The following is an 18,990-nucleotide window of genomic DNA, read 5'->3' as shown; positions in this document are numbered from 1 at the left end:
TATTTACATAAATATATTTTACACTGAAAAGAAATTGACAGTTCGATGAGATATCTCACGTCTAAGAGTGTGCATGGTTCATAAATGATACGCTAAACTGAATCACATCAATATGATTTATTATCGCACACAAATTAAGAATACAATAAGTAGCCTTCCTTCGGTCAAAAAACAAGTAGCCCGTCTAGCTCAGTTGGTAGAGCGCAAGGCTCTTAACCTTGTGGTCGTTGGTTCGAGCCCCACGGTGGGCGTTTATTTTGTTTAAAATTGCATTTTTTTTTTTGTCAAATAGCATATGTCGCATACATTGACCTATTATATATACAACTTTTCATCATCTCCTAAGGTATGTTTCATTCTAACCTCGACATCCACCTCATGTTTATACTTCATCGGTCCATTAAGTGAGTTATCTACCTCTCTTTTATCACTTTAGATAAAACTTGAGAATTTTTTTTTCTGTCAAATAGCATATGTCGCATACATTGACCTATATATACAACTTTTCATCATCTCCTAAGTTATGTCTCATTCTAACCTCGACCTCCACCTCATGTTTATACTCCATCGGTCCATTAAGTGAGTTCTCTACCTCTTTTTTATCACTTTAGATAAAACTTGAGTTCTATTACGAATAATTATCCACTAACCATATATTTTTATGTCTTTTTTTACAATATCTAAATTTGACAAATACTTTAATTTCATTCAAATAGTTTTTCAGCCATAAGATATTATAGTTTTCAATTAGCTTTTCAGCTATCGACTAATTTTCACATATAAGTCAACTTATAACTTAATTTTACCAAAAACCGTCTAATCTCTAATTTGTGTATTTAGCATATTTGCTATAAACAAAAAAGATGATAATAAGATGGAGAAAATAAATTACAAACTATTATAATTTTTTGATTGCTAATGAAGTAAATTATTAACACAATATATATAATTACAACAAAAACAACCGCGGTTAAAAACTCATGTACTTACTGACCCAATCAATCAATCAATCAGCCTCTTGCAACCCGCCGAGCACAACAGACCCAGCAAACAACCCAACCGCCCCAACACCAAGAGCCGCGGCGACGACGGCCTGAACAACAACAAGAGCAGTAGAATCATCAGGAATAAGAACAACCGTTGCAATAGCCGCCACAAGCGTCGGAAGAGACAAAGAAGCCAAAACAGAAGGAGAAATTGTAGCGAGATTCTCTAATAAGCTGAGTAAGCCAAGTTCTTCAGCTTTAGAAAATAAACCTAATTTCTCAATTGAAGATAGCGTAACGCCTAATTCTTCAGCTTTTGATAACAATCCAGCTTTTTCTACGTTGCTTAATACTTTCCTCTTCTCGAGTTTCTTGAATACGTCTACTTCAACTTCTTCGCTTCCTTCGTAGAATATTCCTGCTCCGTACCATTGTTTCTTCCAGTTATCGTTGTACTTGTTCACCTGGAACGCCGAAATTGAATTGAATATGTTAAAATTAAAATTAGAAAACATTATAATTATGAGTATATTTTGTTTTGTTTTGTACCTTCTGTTTTGGAGCCATGGCGAAGACGGTGAAAGGAAGTTTGTTGTTGTTGGAGGGAGTGGGGAATGGGCGTTGGTGACGGAGTGTGCGGTGGTTGATGAGAGCTGAGGTTGGAGCTAGCACCGCCATGGATGATGATTGGTTGATGATGATGATGATGATGATGTGCTGCTTGATTCTCAATCTCAACTGCCACGTCGGACAATGAAGTGATTAAAGTAGTACTATTGTACTGAATAAACATTTCATGATCTCACACGCGATCTTGCTGGTTCATTTCTCACCAATCATCATATTGCTCTTACCTTTATCGTTATCTATGGTTCTAGACTTCTAGTATCTCATGACTACAATATTCTTGTAATTTTCTTTTTTTTTTTAGCACAGAGAAAATTACTACTATTTCGGTTATCAAACAAGATTGTTTGTCTTTCACTAAACTACATGACAATTTTTGGGTCCGGTTATGGTGCATAAGGTCAAGCTTATGCACCGTGCATAAGCCCAAGATCATTGCTTAGCACACCTCTGTCCATTACTTCGTACACCCCAACAGATCCCCACCCACGTGAACAACACATTTCAGAAAATAAATCACTCGTTCATCATCAAACAAAACTCGCTCCCTCTTCGCCATCGTCGTCGCCATTAACGCCTTCCATCTGCAACAACACGGTTTCGCAAAAGCTCGCTCGCTCTTTCAGACACGGTCACCGTCGCCGAGAAATATCTTCAATGTCGCCGTCATTCAAAACCATTCATCATTCATCACCATATACATAATTTGAATGAACCAACCACAAAATGGTGAAAAGAAAACAGGTTAGAGCTAGATTTTTACTTCAATTTTGTGAATTAGGTATTATTTTGGTTTGATTATTTTCTAATTTCACAAGGTTAAAACCATTGGATGTACTAAATGGTTTCCTAGTTATATTTTGGGAATTAGGTTTGACAATTTTTGAATTGAGGATTACGTTCATCATTCATCACCATTCCCTAATTGAAGAACACTGAACGAACCAAATGGTGAAAAGAAAACAGGTTAAGCTAAATTTTTACTTTGATTTTGATTTGAGAATTAGGTTTGATAATTTTGCATGCTTGAATATGTTTAACTTTTGCACGTTTGAAAGCTTGAATACTTTGATTTTTATTGTTATATTTCTGGATTTTGATTTTGAGTTTGAATCTCATATGGATGAATGTTGTTTTTGCATGAAACCATTAGTCAAGTATTATGGTTTCACATTAAAACTATCAAAACAATATAAGTAAATTTCAAATCAAAACAATACAATTTGAAATTGTTTGGAATGGGAACTGAGGTCATAGTATATTAGTTGGGCTAATTGTCATGGCATACTAGGAGGCTTAACTTTTCATATCAGAAGAAGAAGAAATGAAATACTTCCAAAATAAACTAGTTTTTACGTATTGCATCAAAATTGATTTTTAATTATGCTTTCTATAACACATTCTCAATAAAACTTCTCCAATAACTTCTAAAATGTACTATTGAGGTAAAATTTAATAAGAGGTAGAAAAGAACTCCTTACCAGCACTAGACAGGACGAACCCAGACAATATGTCTTCTTCTTCAACGCCAGATACTCGAACCCGTAAATTTTTACCAGGTCCAGTGAGTTTAACCCGATTTTCATCGATATATATAGCAACAACTTTTACATGATCCTACAAAATAATGTACCGTTGTCACCTAGTTCAACAAATAGGAAAAACCAGAAGAAAGAACGGAAGGACAAAACCAGTAAAAAAATAGTTCTTCAAATGGTGAAAAATATAATAATATAATAATGTAATAAAACAAAGGGATTTTGATTTTGAGTTTGAATCTCATATGGATTAATGTTGTTTTTGCCTGAAACCATTAGGCAAGTATTATGGTTTCACATTGAAACTATCAAAACCATAAAACCATAATTATGGTTTCAATGTTATGTTTCTCTTTTTTCCTACTTCTCAAAATGTTTAAAACATAGAAAGTAATCTAGCAGTGAAAAAACGAAACACAAATTAAATGTAATACAGACACACATTATAGAAATGAATTCATAATGTTCACAAAGTGAATCAATATTCATATGTAATTAAGATCCATGTTATAGGCTAGATGTTTGAAAATGATTATAGATAGTAGTAGTAATTAATGGCATGAAATACTAAGTTTTCTATTAGTAGTAATAATATAATCTACAAAAAAAGTGTGCAAAACCATTTTGATTTTAATTTTGATTTTGGTTTTGATATGCTAAACCATTTTTGATTTTGTTTCTGATATGCTACAAGGTTGTATTAATTTTGGAATTTAGCATTATGTTTTGCCTACAAGTGTGCAACTATTACAAGTAATGTAATTTAGCATTATGTTTTGTTTCTGTTGCTTTATGCCAAGTTACATTACTTGTGGCCTTTAGTTATAACTGTTGTGTGATTCATAAAAACAGACCCTATAATTGTTTCCCCAAAACATGGGTCATGTGATTCTATAGTACATTGCTTTTGATTTGAAACATTTTGGTTTTGATGTTACTGATCTTCAGAATAAGGATGAATTCTGCATATGTTACTGATCTTGTATTGATTCTAATTTGATTTTGAAAATGATTTTGAGTAGTCTTGTTAAATGGTTTCTATAGTCTAAACATTGAAACCATTAGTCTTGATAAATGGTTTCAGTGTATAACTTAGTGAAACCATAAAACCATACTTATGGTTTCAATGTTACATTTCTCTTTTTTTAGGTGTTTTGTATAGTGAATTTGTTCTGTGTTTTGTATATCCACCTACCATTCATAGCTAGCTAGTTGTGAAGAGGGTTTGGACATGTGTGAATTAATATTTTCTCATCACCATGAATCTTTTCTCATTTCAATGATGCTGCATGATGAGTAGTACTAGTACTAGTAGTAGTTCTTGTTTTTCTTGAAGATGCTGCATGAAACAGTATTGCTTTGTTGAAACTACGTTGTTGTTTTTGTGTGAGTAACCAAATTGAATGGTTTTTGTTGTTATTTTCTACACGTGTTTGCGCAGATCCTGAGGCTTCTCAAATTTTCCTTCATGGTGTTCTTGAAGCTTGGAAAAAAGCAGAGGAGTTGCTTCTTTCTAAAGGTATTAGTACAGACCCATCTTCCGTGACACCATCTAAGTCTTCAAAAGCAGCTGCTGTCGGTGAACCATCTGATGGGGTGAAGTCCACTGCACCAAAGTTCAAAGAAAGACCAAATCCAATTAAGTCAAAGAAGCGACTTAAAAATGATTATGAAAAAGCTAGACAAAGGCAGAAATTCCTTATAGAACGGAAGAAACAAAAGAGAGATGACGAGGCTTTAAAAAGAAAAATTGTCACTGATTGACTATTTTTATTTTATAAGTTTGTACTAGAGTTTGTTACAAAATTATTAGACATGGTGAACAGCCAATTTATTGGGAATTATTCATTTCATGTTATTTTGTTGGTACGTATTGATGATTATATCATACCAAAATATCAAAATATATCATATAAAAATATTGCATGATTGGTGTTCAATCTAGTTGCTTTCTTTTATGTCTTAATAATGAATTCATATATGTCGTAGTAATATTCGACACAGTTTTTCACTATTTTAAATCACAATTATTGATTTTAGATTAGATGGGTTTGATCAATTTGACACTAGTAGATCTCAACCACTAAAGTTTGTTACAAAACCATTAGACAATTATTTTGGTTTCACATAGAAAACTATCAAAACCATTATACCATACGTATGGTTTCAGTCATAATCAGTATTTAAAATCATTAAACCATTTAGTGTAAAATCATTTTACAATACAAATGGTTTCAGTGTATAACTATCTGAAACCATTTAACCAGCATAATGGTTTCCAGGATTTTTAAAATCATTTAAACACAATATTGGTTTCAATAAACACATAAAACCATTTTTCAATACAAATGGTTTCACTGTTTAACACTCTAAAACCATTTTACCAACATAATGGTTTCCAGAATAATATTGCATAAATAGTATTCATCCCTCGAATGAGCGGATGTAAACCCGTCGGTCCCCTTTTAATCCAATTTTATTAATTTTATTACAAAACCATTAGACAATTATTTTGGTTTCACATAGAAAACTATCAAAACCATTATACCCTACGTATGGTTTCAGTCATAATCAGTATTTAAAATCATTAAACCATTTAGTGTAAAACCATTTTATAATACAAATGGTTTCAGTGTATAACTATCTGAAACCATTTAACCAGCATAATGGTTTCCAGGATTTTTAAAACCATTTAAACACAATATTGGTTTCAATAAACACATAAAACCATTTTTCAATACAAATGGTTTCACTGTTTAACACTCTAAAACCATTTTACCAACATAATGGTTTCCAGAATAATATTGCATAAATAGTATTCATCCCTCGAATGAGCGGATGTAAACCCGTCGGTCCCCTTTTAATCCAATTTTATTAATTTTATTACAAAATCATTAGACAATTATTTTGGTTACACGTAGAAAACTATCAAAACCATTATATCACACTTATGGTTTCAGTAATAATTTCATTGTTCTTTTATATTTTTAGAAACATTACACAATTATTTTGGTTTCCTAAACTATTCTTTTGCAGATTCTTGAATCTCTTTTTCCTAAACTATCATCCTATTAGAAAAAAAAGAAAGAAAAATCTCAAAACTAAAGCCAACCATCTTAAGCTAGAAAAAAAGCAGGGATAAAGAAACTAGATATAAAATAAACCTTAATTGATGTAATGTACTGAGCATAGATTTCATAAAATTGGTCAAAGACACAACCACGATCGCACTCAACTTGAGTGATATGCTTCTTAAGAAAATTCTTCAACCAAAATTGTTAACCATACAAAATTTGTAAACCATACAGAATTTGTTAACCATACAAAATTGAACTAAGCAATTTCACTCTCTCTTATATGAGAACTGCAGGCGGTGCTCACATAGCTTTGCATAACATCATCTTTTCGAAAAAATCCTGCGAGTTCAAGCAGTCTACCTCAAGGTGTGGTGGAGCTGATACACTTAATACTGACTTTTTTGTTGTTCCAATTTCTCAATCAAGGCTTTCTTTTCATCATCACGAAGAGAATTGAATGTGAAAACGGACTTGTCACCGATGTCATCCTTGATGTTAAACAGGAGTCCAAGATCAGGGGATTTGTGCGTGGAATGAAGATAAGATACTAATGTCAAAAACAAAATTATCATAAGTAATTTACCTTGATAGGCTGGGTGAACTTCCTTCCAGCAAATATCACAAAAAGCCCCATCCATAGAGCAAGCAAAGTAAGCTTAGTTCCATCGTCCATCAAACCACTCTGCAAATTTTATTGGTGATAATAACAATCCTCGCCATCTGTTTATTCGATGAAGGCAATTGAGATGCAGTGCAAATGTGCAATAATGTAATTGTCAAATGGACAATGGAAAATCCAAGAATTCAAATAATAATAGCATCAAAAGAAATTGATAATGTGTTTCATTTTAACGATATAAGTTCAGTGCAATCATAATAGAAGGTCGTTACTCGCAATTGGATCCTCTGCAGCTCAGTCCAACTCAATCTCAGTCATTGGACATGTTGCAAGGCTAGAAAAAATTAGGATTCCGGATACACTTCATTCGCTCGCTGAAGTTGAAATATGAATCATTAGATCTTCATCCAACGATTCCAATCTCGTGACAACAGTAACTATATTTTGAAATCACTGAATCCAAAATTCCAAATCCTTAACTAAAAAACTAAAAGAAACCATAGGATGTGGCTATCTTAAATTAAATATGCAATATGTTTAATAGAGCACTTTAGAGGAACGAAAGAAGAATACCAGATGGCCAAGAAGAAGTATAGGAATAATAAACGTGAGAGCTCCAGCTTCTAGCTTGCCATAGCACAGTCCTATTTAAAGAATACAAGATAATATCAAGACAACTTATACTTAACTTTTTCTTCTCTTTCCAATTAACATTAAACGGTAATATATAAAATACATGGATTTAATTTAACATCACCTTCCTTGAAAACAAGTCCTGTCAAAGCAGCTTGAAACCATTTTTCCGGTGGAATGGTTTCAATAAGTTATACATTGAAACCATTAGTCTTGTTAAATGGTTTCACAGCAGACAAACACAATTCAAAACTCAAATGTGGAAACCATTAAACAGTCCACTTGTTCTTTGATCAATGCATAAACACAATTGTGATTCATAAACAAAAAGATTAAAAAAACAGTCCAGTTGTTCTTTGATCAATGCATAAACACAATTGTGATCCAATGCATAAACACAATTGTGATCCATAAACACAAAGATTAAAAAATATCAGTATGGCCAATTTCTATACAAGTAACATATCAGAAATAATATCAATACCAAATTGTAAACTACTCTACTAACTTAAAAAAGTCAAATTATATGAACACTATTGGATAGTCTCTAGCAGTGCATGAATTTTCTGCTAACCATAATCATATGTATTCAATTACTACTGCCATGAAGGTATTCAATTACTACACTGCAATTGAATATTACTTACTCTCACCACCATAGCCATATGTGTTAATTCTATCTATTTCAAAGTCTTTCATAAATGAGTTATAAAATATGGCCAATTGCTATAACTAGTAACATATCAGTATGGACAATTTCTATACAAGTAACATATCAGAAATAATCAATTGTTGATTATATTCACCCACTCTAATATCTAACTTAGATTGAAACCAAAATACTTGCCTAATGGTTTCAAGCAAAAACAACATTCATGCATGGATTGAAAATTGATGAACACTAATGAAAAATCAAAATCTACAAGCTAGTATAATATCAGAATCCATGCATATCAGAATCAAAATCAAAATCAAAATCAAAAACAAAATCAAAGTAGAATATCATATGCAGAAAACACAATTGTGATTCAAAATCAATTTAGGGTTTGATTTTGCAATTATTCAATTCCTAAATTATAGAAGGTGCAGAAGATTACATAATCCCAAGATGAAATTAGAAGATTGTTAGAGTTAGGCGCAAATTGAATTCTGCAAATTGAATCTCCAATTTCCAGAATTCAATTGGAGCTTCACGATGGCGAAAACGAGAAGATGATACAGAGAAGAAACACGACGGCGAACGGTGGCGATACAGAGAAGAAACACGACGGTGACGCGAAGCACGGTGGTGCGCGAGAGAAGGATGCGCGATTGCGAAGTGGAGAAGTGAGAGATGTGTGATCCTGTGTGACTCAGGTTCACAGGGTGACAACTTGAGATCATAACACGTGGCATAAAAAATTTCATGATCAAATGGTTGTAATTAACTTATGCATCATACATAAATTTGGACTTATGCATATTAACTTTTGCCACAATTTTTTGTCCATGGTACAATTATAAAAAATACAAAAATACTTATTTTATTTCTGAATATAAAAATATTATCACTCTATATCTATCCGGTACAGTTTTATCCTGTCCTGTATTATCTTGTTTTATCTTGTGATGTTATGTCCGGTTGTTGCTGTCTTACGAATCAAACGCACTCATATTATATGAAATTAGAACACCACTTTGTAATAGCAAATCTGAAATTTATTTTTGGTGTGACCAAATTTTATTCACATCAAAAGCTATATATTTTTTGGTGTGGCCAAATTTTTGTAAGAGAACAACTTGTAAAACATCATTAATCGTACTTTAATTTTTTAGAATAATCAAAGTTTTAAGACAAAAATAAAAAGCTAAAAGAACCAAAAATTAGAGACGGAGGGAATAATAAAAATTTAGTATTATCTTCATCATACCTAGCATTGAACTTGTGCAAGTGCAAATCAACAACACTAAAAAGTTGTATTTCTCTTATATTTATCATTTTTTGACAAGATACAAATTTAAACGAGTTTTTTAAAAGGCAACAATTCAAGATAAAAGTAATCATGATCCGGAAATCAAATTTTTTGAGTTCCTTTTTTTTTAGATGAACTTTTTTTCTAAACATACCTGTGAGAAAATCATTCAAAAATACACGTTGTCTTTACAAGTAAGGACCAAAATTGAGTGCATGATAATTTTCTAGGGACTAAAAATTTAATACAAATTATGTAAAGACTAAATTTAAAATGTCATCATTTTATAAGGACCAAAAACATATTTAACATTGTACACATATGTATAAAAATTTTGAAAATTTTGGTGTGGCCATGGCCACACTAGGCCACCATGTAGGTCCGCCCATGCTTACTCGTTGAAGTAACAATCATGTTCACAGAAATCATCAATATCATAGGTCTTCTTTTGTCTAATCACATGTTCCGGAATTTGAAGTTCTCAATGAGGCAAACCTCAAACAAGTTTTTTAGTCAGAGTGACGACGTGATGACAAAAGAGACACAACCTATATATTTATAAGATAACAATCTTAGTGTCATCCATCATGTACCCTAGAGGTTGAACCTACATTTTGTTTATACACAAATCAAAATTAGTGTCAAAACACATTATTGTTGATCACAATTATGTGGCCTAACCATATCAATCCGTTTTTTATTAAAATCAAAACCCACAATTAGTTGCAGCCCGCAAAATATTAAAAAATATTCGAACATTTTCTTTTTTTTACTTAAAAAAAATTCTAACATAAGATGCCTAAGATCCTTACCCCAATTTATTTTTGGTCAATAAAAAAAAATATTAACCTTTTTTTCTGTTATGAGAGAGGGTAGATTTTTAATGAGAAGTATATTGGGTGATAGTAAGTGAAAATCCAAAATAATCAGGGGTGTAAATAGTAACCCCAACCATCACGATATTTGCTGAAACGAAATATGGCCCAACAAATTTCTCACACGCGCGAAACTGAAATCTTCGTCTAACTCCATCGGCACTCACTGGAACGAACTCGTTCGGTTAACCCATTTGTGGATTCCGACCAAGCAACAATGGCTACGGAAACGCTAACGCATCAAAACGGCGTCGTTCCCAACGGAGATCATGGCACAAACTCCGCCACCTTAAAAAAATCGCGGGAGAGCGAGCGCCGTCGACGTCGCCGGAAGCAAAAGAAGATCAACAAGGCCTCAAAGGAACCGAAATCAAACGCCTCCGAAGACGACAATGACACGAACACGAAGGCTGAACCGCAACAGGTGCTCATCTTTCTTCTTAATTTCTGGCAGATTTTGGGTTGATTAGGTTCGATTTACAATCGAAAATGGCACTATCACTGGAAATTATATGAGCTAAGGAAATTAATTGTGAGAGTGGATGTTGGCATTTGTTCATAATTTGCCACGGTGAAGTGCGGGTTTGTGAAGTTGAACTGAGCTCGTAGTTTAGCATATAATTGTTTTAGGGTTTTGTGAAGGACGTGCGAGTGAATGTGAAGAGAAGAGAAGCACCAAAGGAGAATGAATGATCTTTATCTGAAATTCTTTCCTAGTTCCTACTAGGCATTGCTGTTACTCAGTGCATATAGGTTGAATTAGACAATTATTTTGAACCATTATTATCTGATTCTTTGTTTTTTGTCGACAAATATTAGTTGTTAGTAGATATGAAGCATGGACACCGACACGGCTAATGTAAAAAATCGTAGGACACTGATACATATATATAGTGGTTATAGTTTATAGTGTCTCTATAGCGTAGCAGAATTCGAACAAAGCGCCATCATTCCACTTTTTTTTTTTTTTTTTGATAATCTCCATCATTCCACATTATGCTACTTAGTACAAAGTTTGGTCAAATTGTGGTGCTATAGCACTGTAGCATAGTGGAATTCGAACAAACCACTATTTTCTGTGATCCACAATTGTCAACATCGATATGAACATCATTTATAAAATATCTAAATTATTAGGTACACTGATATTTGTTAGTTGAGCAATTTGTGTTATTACAGAAAAATTCTAAAACATGAAATACTAGTATTTCATCCTCATTTATCCATATGTCGGAAAATCTGAAAATAATGTGATCAAATTTAAAATCTTTAACCCAACTCTCACCAGAGAGAGTTCCAATGAGATTAATGTGTCCAAGGAGTATCGAAACAAAGAAAAAGTTTTTATAGGACACCTCTAAGTTATCCAACAAGTGTCATATGAGTGTTGGACAATGATGGTGTGTCCGACACCAGGACACGCCTAGTCCAAGGAGTGTATGTGCTTCAAAGGTTTGTAGTATCTATTATGTCATTAGTAGGGTTTGAATTTTGGACATCCTTCTCGAACTCCCAAGCTGAACCACTTGAACTACACTGGGGACCACTTACCGTTTAACTTTGCAATGAGAGAAAGGTTGGGAATTAGGATTGCAAAGTGATGAAAGATTTACATGTTTTTGAGTGAGGAGAAGGTTAATTTTTAATTATTAGTTTAGGAGGTCTTCACCAATTAACTTTGTCCATGCTATTAGTTTTCTGCCACTAAATTTGTCCATTTTTGTAACTATTGACTATTCCATCCAATTTTCACTTACTAATTTTGTCCATTCTCGATACAGATCCATATTTCCTTTAATAAAAGAGTAGCAATGGTTCCAGCTTAAGTTTTCAATTGCAATATCATATCATTAATACACAAATCGATAGTGACCTATTTAATGTTGTCATCTATCTTAAATTTTAGGTTGTTGAACAAATTGAAATTGAGTATGTCCCGGAAAAGGCAGAGCTATATGAAGGCTTGGATGAAGAATTTAAAAAAATCTTTGAGAAATTTAGTTTCAGCGAGGTTACTGGGTCAGAGGTAAGAATGTTTCTGTGAATTGTTTATTTTTAACAGTGTCTACATTTATTGTTTGATGAATTATTTACTTGGGTGCATCTAGGATAATGATAAGAAAGATGAGCTAGCAGAAAATTCAATTACAAAGAAAAAGGCAGACTCTGATTCTGAAGAGGAAGAAGAAAATGATAATGAGCAAAAAGAGAAAGGTGTCTCAAACAAGAAGAAAAAGGTTTTAACATTTTGTAACATTTATTTATTTTTTGTTGATTCAATTTAACTATTGTGCTTGCTTCCATAATTATGCTAAATGTTTTATCTTGTGTTCAGCTTCAACGCAGGATGAAGATTGCCGAGCTGAAACAGATAAGCTCAAGGCCTGATGTTGTTGAGGTTGGTATACATTTTGTAGTGGTATCACCAATTATAAACTTTTTGAGTCCTCATTCGTACTTTTTAGTCCTTCTCTTGGCCATCATGCAAGTTTTATGCAACAGTGTTTTTCTTTTTCATTTTAAGGTATGGGATGCTACTTCAGCAGATCCGAAGTTGCTGGTGTTCTTGAAGTCTTATCGAAATACTGTACCTGTACCTAGACACTGGTGTCAAAAGAGAAAATTTCTGCAGGTTAGGCAACATTCTAAATTGATAATTATGGTTTTGAGATGCAAACATGTATGGGGGTTACTTGTCTACTTATATGTGGGATGTATGAATAGAGTGAGGAAGATAACATCGATATGGTTTCTCTTATATGTATGTATGTGGTACTTGCAGGGGAGCAGTTGTGGCAATCACCAACCCTGGAATTGTAGGTGTTTGGCACTGAGTAGCTTTGAATCATTTATCTTTTATCTCGTTGTTATTTATCTTTTATATCTTTGTTAGATTGCATGGGGAATATCAATATGGGTGTTGTATAAGATGGGTTTATAATCATGTATCCTTTTTTTTGTGTAGTTGCATTGGCCATTTTATTTATAACTAAGGTGCTAATAGTTATGCTTTGAATTTTCAGATACCTTTCACTGTGCTTAATCCCCGGGCCCGAATTCCTCTTGTCTTCATTGTTTTATATTTTATAATTAATAATGCCTGACCACATAACATCTTAGTCATTTTCACATGAATTGTTTGCATCTCATCAATTTTTTTATTGATTTTGCAGGGGAAAAGAGGTATTGAGAAACAACCCTTTCAGCTTCCTGATTTTATTGCTGCAACAGGAATTGAGAAAATCAGACAGGTAATGCAATCTCATCTGTTTGCATAGAAATGATTCTTTGTCTGAGTGGTCACCCACAAAAAGAAACATTCCAAGAGAACATGGTTTGTGTAATTTACTTACAAAATTAATACGACATGTGTGTATTTGGAATGTCACACTTCTACACTCTTTTGAAATGGCTTTCATAGTCGAGCATTGTTAATTAATTTAACAGCTGGATGTTCCTGTTTCAAAATTTTGATGTCATTAAGACAGATTTTGGAAGTCTTTTGATTTTTAATTGTTATCTGGGGAGAAATTTGTTTATGATTGAGAATAATGTATATAATCTTTTTATGAGTTTTTAGATGTTTCAAAGAAGCTACAGCACTACACACCTTTTGTTTATACTGTGAATCTTGATACGTCGCTTGTTTTCCAACTGGTGTTTTATGTACTTGTCAATCTACATCCATTGTTAATTGTACATCCTTCTTTCAATTTAATACGTCTTTTTATGTAATTATATTACATTGCTAGTAGTACCTACTTGTCAGGTATCTTACATTTTCTCTCGCAGTCTTATATTGAGAAAGAGGACAGCAAAAAGTTGAAACAAAAGCAACGGGAACGCATGCAACCGAAAATGGGGAAGATGGATATTGATTATCAGGTTTCTTTACTCTTCACTTTATGTTGTGTGATCAGAAGTCAACTGTTTCAACACTTTCTCAAGTGACTTTGTTTCTTGGTTGCCAGGTTCTTCATGATGCATTCTTTAAATATCAGACAAAGCCAAAGCTGTCATCTCTTGGGGAGTTGTATCATGAAGGAAAAGAATTTGAGGTATGATTCATTTTAAAATGTTACTGCTAGATTTAAAATACTGCATACATACATGCTACATAGTAGATGCTCTAAAACCCAAGATTTTAGGGTCTATTTGGTTTGAAAAATGCTTTTGTTTTCACTTTATGTATTCACTTTTAATTACAAATATACCCATTTATTTTAACTTTATTCTGTTTTCAAATATGTGTATAGGAAACAGTGAAAAGTGAATACAACAAGTTTTTTTCTCTATTTCTTGTACAAATATTTGAGAACATAAATAAAGTGAAAAAGTGTATCATTTTTTTAAGTAAAAGTTAAAATAGGACGAAAAAGAACACCGTTTCTCAAACTAAATAGGCCCTTAGCTGTTCTTTATATCATCTCCTTCTTGAGTAGTGGATAGTTCATGTGAAACTCTTCATCTTTGTCAAATGTAAAAAATATTTTTGTTAATGGTTGGTTTAAAGATTACATTATTTTAAATCCTTCTGATGAGATTTGTCCATTGATTGGTTGAAGTGTCATATTATATGACATTGTTATATTGCTTGCTGTGCAGGTAAAGTTGAGGGAGATGAAACCTGGCATGTTATCGCATGAGTTGAAAGAAGCTCTTGGTATGCCTGAGGGTTCTCCTCCTCCATGGCTTATTAATATGCAGGTAAAATCATTGTCTTGGAATGTATATGTTGTATTATTCTGTTCATGACCTTCATTAAATTTAATTTTATCCGTTTTCCTTTTCAGAGATACGGTCCTCCACCATCATACCCTCATCTGAAGATCCCTGGCTTGAATGCTCCCATTCCCCCAGGAGCTAGTTTTGGCTATCATCCTGGTGGCTGGGGCAAGCCTCCTGTTGATGAAGTACATTTTTTTTATCTTGGTCGTCTTTATTTAAAATAATAACTACGAGTTTCTGAATTTTTGTTTTCATTAAGGGGCTTCCCGCACCCCATCATCCCCTTTTCAAGTCATTGACTTCTTTACTTGTCTGCATCTGAGCAGTTTGGGCGTCCACTTTATGGAGATGTTTTTGGTGTTCATCAGCAAGATCAGCCTAATTATGAGGTTGGTTTACATAAAAGTTTCACTTTGCAATTAGAGGGGTAACTGCTGGCCAATATAATCTTCCAATGTTTGCCTTTATGATTTTCGATATTAAAATAAGTACATTTTAAGATTGATGTTTGAAATTAAGTTATATTTGGGTAATGCATTTGATAACTGTAGAGAATTAGAATTCTAAATAATTAAATTTCTTTCATTTGTAAAATTTTAGTTTTGTCAAAGGGTTATTTAGATGATGAAATTGTAAAGCGTTGTTAGTTATCATCCAAAATAAAATAAAAATCAAATACCCTCATTCAATTATAAAACTAGGAAAAAGGAAAGGGAAAAAAGAGAGAAGGTTTTTTTCCCCATATTTCAGTAATGGAACCATCACAATTGTGATTTGGTGTGAGTACTTGTCCTCCGATGCGGTTGTCTTTGACTATGAGATATTCTTGGCAGTATCAATAAGCAAGAGTTATAATCATCACAATTGTATATGGCTGTTTTCCAACATCAATGGTATTGGGATCAAGAAGTATTTTTACTGCTGGTACTGAGAAAGTCCCTAAAGCCTGTTTTGATGGTACTGATGTCCCTCCCCATGTTGGCTGGCGTTCACGCTGTCAACGTCTATTGGGTTGTTGCTTGATATCAGTGATGACAACTATTGTAGAACCTCGCCCTGATGCTGCCGGAGTTACTTTGTTGCCGTGATGAGGGTAAAGATCAGGAATGATCTTCAGTGGCACTGTGCAATGTGTTGCTAGGTGGTGTGAAGGTCACTATGGGAGAGAAGATGAAGATAGGCATCATATGGGCAAATGATGGGAAGTGAGACTCAGAATGGATTTTCATAATTCCACCTATTCTGGTGGAATTTTAATTTCCTTGGTTTTGGGTGTTAAAAGCACCTGATCTATAATTGCTCCAGACACTGTTTTGATGTGAAGTATTTAAATGCTTCCAAATGGGATATGGGATTCCCCCCCCCCCCCCCCCCCCCCCCCCCCTCTCTCTCTCTCATATGGGTGCTCCTCTCATTTGAAACCACTGTACCGAATCCCCTTAAAAATTATATATTTTTATTTTAATGTAAAATATAAATTAGGACACTTAGATTTCAAGCCGGACAAAATCCCCCCACTCTCTGTTTTGAATATGAAGAAGATAGGTGGCACTGAAAGGAGATCATCTTTTTTGGAAGTTTGGGTGTGGCTGTTTCCACTTGTTAGAGCCACAGAGGAGTCTGCTTATTGGATTTATTTTTCTTTCTGCCAATACCTCTTCTTACCAGATGTTTTCTGAATTGTGGGTTTATTTATTAATACATGCCATAGGAAAGTTTCAGTTTCTATCAGATTCTTAGTTACATTTTACATGAATGTTCTCTCAATGCAGGAAGAGCCGGTTGATAAAACAAAACACTGGGGTGACTTGGAAGAAGAGGAGGAAGAGGAAGAGGATGATGATGAGGAGGAAGAGGAAGTAGAAATGGAGGAGGATGAACTTGAAGATGGTATTCAATCTGTTGATAGTCTGTCAAGGTATTGTTATATTTCATTTTACTTTCTTTTTAGGTCAACAGTCTAGGCTCTTTTTATCTTTTTTTGGATTAGCATAATAAATGATAAAATGAGGTGAAGTTTAAGAACCCATCATGTGGCTAATTTAGTCAAAAAAGAGTGGTTAAAATTAACTAAGCTAACTAATGCCATTAAAAAAAAAACTAAGCTAACTAACCACATGAATATTTCACTGGTCCTTAAATTTAGTTTTCTCCTAACTGATCCTTGTCTAATTCTCTTTATATTGGTGGTTGGTTTGTGTAGATTGATATTGTTTTTGATTTCCTTTTGTTTGTGAGTTCATTTCTTTTGCATTTTTGTCTTCAGCACACCCACTGGGGTGGAGACACCTGATGTTATTGACCTTCGTAAGCAGCAGAGAAAGGAACCTGAAAGGCCTCTTTATCAAGTGAGTCTTTCTACTGCTGCTCTTCCATCAGCTTTGCATCTCTCGATCAGTTAGTTGATGTCATTACTCATTAATCATATTTTCTGTGAAGGTCCTTGAAGAAAAAGAGGAAAAACTTGCTCCTGGAACTTTGCTTGGAACTACCCACACGTATGCTAAATTTATATAACTTTTTTTATAGTATTTTGTTTTTCCATTTTTCCCTCGCAATTGTTTGTATCTTAATAAATTTGGATATACATTACTCTCCAGTTATGTGGTTGGCACCGGCACCCAAGACAAGTCAGGGGCTAAAAGGGTAAGAATGAAGAGTTTTCCACTCTTTTTTGGGGGGGAGGGGAGTAAGGTGGTATGTATCATCTTTTATTGTGGGATAACATGTTTTATGGTTTCCAGGTTGATTTGCTTAAAGGTCAAAAGACAGATAAAGTGGATGTCACTTTACTGCCAGAGGAGTTGGATGCCATGGAGAACGTTTTACCTGCAAAGTATGACTTCTGTTTTATATGTTTTGTTTGCCTGTTAATAATGTTAACATCTTGTATATAGTTTCTTACGTCTGCTAGAACTATTCCAGGTATGAAGAAGCAAGGGAGGAAGAGAAATTACGGAGTCAGCGTGAGGATTTCAGTGACATGGTTGCTGAGGTGCGTTGCATTCAATCCTCAAATCATACGGACCTGTACATTTTTTTACAAAAAAATATCAGTCTTTATTTGTATATTTAATAATCTCCATCTGGTGCAGAATGAGAAGAAGAGGAAGAGAAAGATGCAAGAAAAGGATGGCAAGTCCAAGAAGAAAGACTTCAAGTTTTAAGGTTCTTCTGTTCCTCTTTATTTTGCAGGTAAATGGAAGACCTGGAAGTTATCTATTCATCAAATTGTCATTTTCCATGAGCAGCAGAGTATTGGTTTTCAGCGGTGTTTTATCGCATCTGTATAATGTTAGTGTCTGCAAGTTGTTTTTATTGTTTTGGATAGGAATATTCTACTCATGTAATAATGCGATGGAAACATTATACCGAACATGTCAGATAATTTATGTCTTATGTTCTGGTTTAAGTTAATCCATTTGGGATTTTGGCAAAAAGAGATGCATATGTCTTATAAAAATCAAATATCTTTTATATTTTTATGAAGTAATTCTTTTGGTCATCCAGAATGGTTCCCACTGAGAATATGAAAATAGGGGCGTTCTTTGCAATAAACCAAACAACTGAAGCAATATGTTACTTTTGCTCACACTAGTCACTAATTTAAAGGAAACTTGTTCCACCTAGATTGTTTTTAGGTCTATCCTATAAATTATTAGAATCCACCCAATCCAGTTAGTGGTTTATGCATGCCTTAATTCTTCTAGCAAAAAAACACTTGGCTCCACTCTCAATCAAATCACTATTATTTGTTTTCTTTCTTCCTTACTCGGTTCCCCGCCTATAGAACAACGTATGTGCTATCATATTCTTGTCCCACTGACATTACATTTAAATGGAGGGTTCTAATTGGTTTTGGCTTTTTGAGAGTGCAAATGGATGCATGTAATTAGACTTGTGGTCCTTTGGCGGATGACCGGTACTTTTCATTTTGCCACAAAATTTTAATCTA

The 18,990-nt window shown here is 33.7% G+C and overlaps 4 protein-coding genes and 1 non-coding gene across 7 annotated transcripts; 3 read left to right on the top strand and 2 right to left on the bottom strand.

Annotated features, from left to right (window-relative positions):
- Nucleotides 1-178: 178 nt before the first annotated feature.
- TRNAK-CUU lies at nt 179-251 on the top strand. Its single transcript has one exon. It is a non-coding gene; the product is annotated as a tRNA-Lys (tRNA).
- Nucleotides 252-884: 633 nt separating this feature from the next.
- Nucleotides 885-1,920, bottom strand: LOC123916503. Its single transcript, XM_045967967.1, has 2 exons — nt 1,536-1,920; nt 885-1,450 (listed from the first exon to the last, which is right to left on the bottom strand). Exons 1-2 carry the CDS (start codon nt 1,662-1,664, stop codon nt 1,007-1,009), a joined length of 573 nt encoding a protein of 190 aa, XP_045823923.1. The 5' UTR covers nt 1,665-1,920; the 3' UTR covers nt 885-1,006.
- Nucleotides 1,906-5,077, top strand: LOC123916504. 3 transcript variants are annotated; one of them, XR_006812167.1, is made up of 3 exons: nt 1,906-2,357; nt 2,485-2,579; nt 4,593-5,077. XR_006812167.1 is itself a non-coding variant. In XM_045967968.1 (3 exons), exons 2-3 carry the CDS (start codon nt 2,324-2,326, stop codon nt 4,913-4,915), a joined length of 357 nt encoding a protein of 118 aa, XP_045823924.1. In that variant the 5' UTR covers nt 1,992-2,251; nt 2,310-2,323; the 3' UTR covers nt 4,916-5,077. The 3 variants fall into 3 exon arrangements, 1 of the variants encoding a protein (XP_045823924.1); XR_006812168.1 differs by having other exon boundaries at nt 1,990-2,357; nt 2,467-2,579; XM_045967968.1 differs by lacking the exon at nt 2,485-2,579 and having other exon boundaries at nt 1,992-2,251; nt 2,310-2,357.
- Nucleotides 5,078-6,320: 1,243 nt separating this feature from the next.
- On the bottom strand, nt 6,321-7,668 carry LOC123914672 (the record flags this gene model as incomplete). The annotated part of the gene is made up of 4 exons (XM_045965861.1): nt 6,321-6,716; nt 6,812-6,910; nt 7,421-7,491; nt 7,605-7,668. Coding segments are annotated over 4 exons (336 nt in total), but the record flags the coding sequence as incomplete, so codon positions are not given.
- A 2,666-nt stretch (nt 7,669-10,334) lies between these two features.
- On the top strand, nt 10,335-18,475 carry LOC123913883 (splicing factor 3B subunit 2-like). The gene is made up of 18 exons (XM_045964781.1): nt 10,335-10,731; nt 12,214-12,333; nt 12,416-12,544; nt 12,643-12,705; nt 12,832-12,939; nt 13,481-13,558; nt 14,100-14,192; nt 14,279-14,365; nt 14,913-15,014; nt 15,101-15,220; nt 15,362-15,424; nt 16,808-16,953; nt 17,302-17,383; nt 17,475-17,533; nt 17,636-17,681; nt 17,780-17,871; nt 17,961-18,030; nt 18,131-18,475. The coding sequence occupies exons 1-18, from the start codon at nt 10,525-10,527 to the stop codon at nt 18,200-18,202; spliced, it is 1,737 nt and encodes a 578-aa protein (XP_045820737.1). The 5' UTR covers nt 10,335-10,524; the 3' UTR covers nt 18,203-18,475.
- The last annotated feature ends 515 nt before the right edge of the window (nt 18,476-18,990 follow it).

Source organism: Trifolium pratense, linkage group LG3 (genome assembly GCF_020283565.1).
Source record: "Trifolium pratense cultivar HEN17-A07 linkage group LG3, ARS_RC_1.1, whole genome shotgun sequence".
In the NCBI taxonomy this organism is placed as follows: Eukaryota; Viridiplantae; Streptophyta; class Magnoliopsida; order Fabales; family Fabaceae; genus Trifolium; species Trifolium pratense.
The sequence above is the reverse complement of the archived record's forward strand: the minus strand, read 5'-3'. Positions and strand labels throughout refer to the sequence as shown.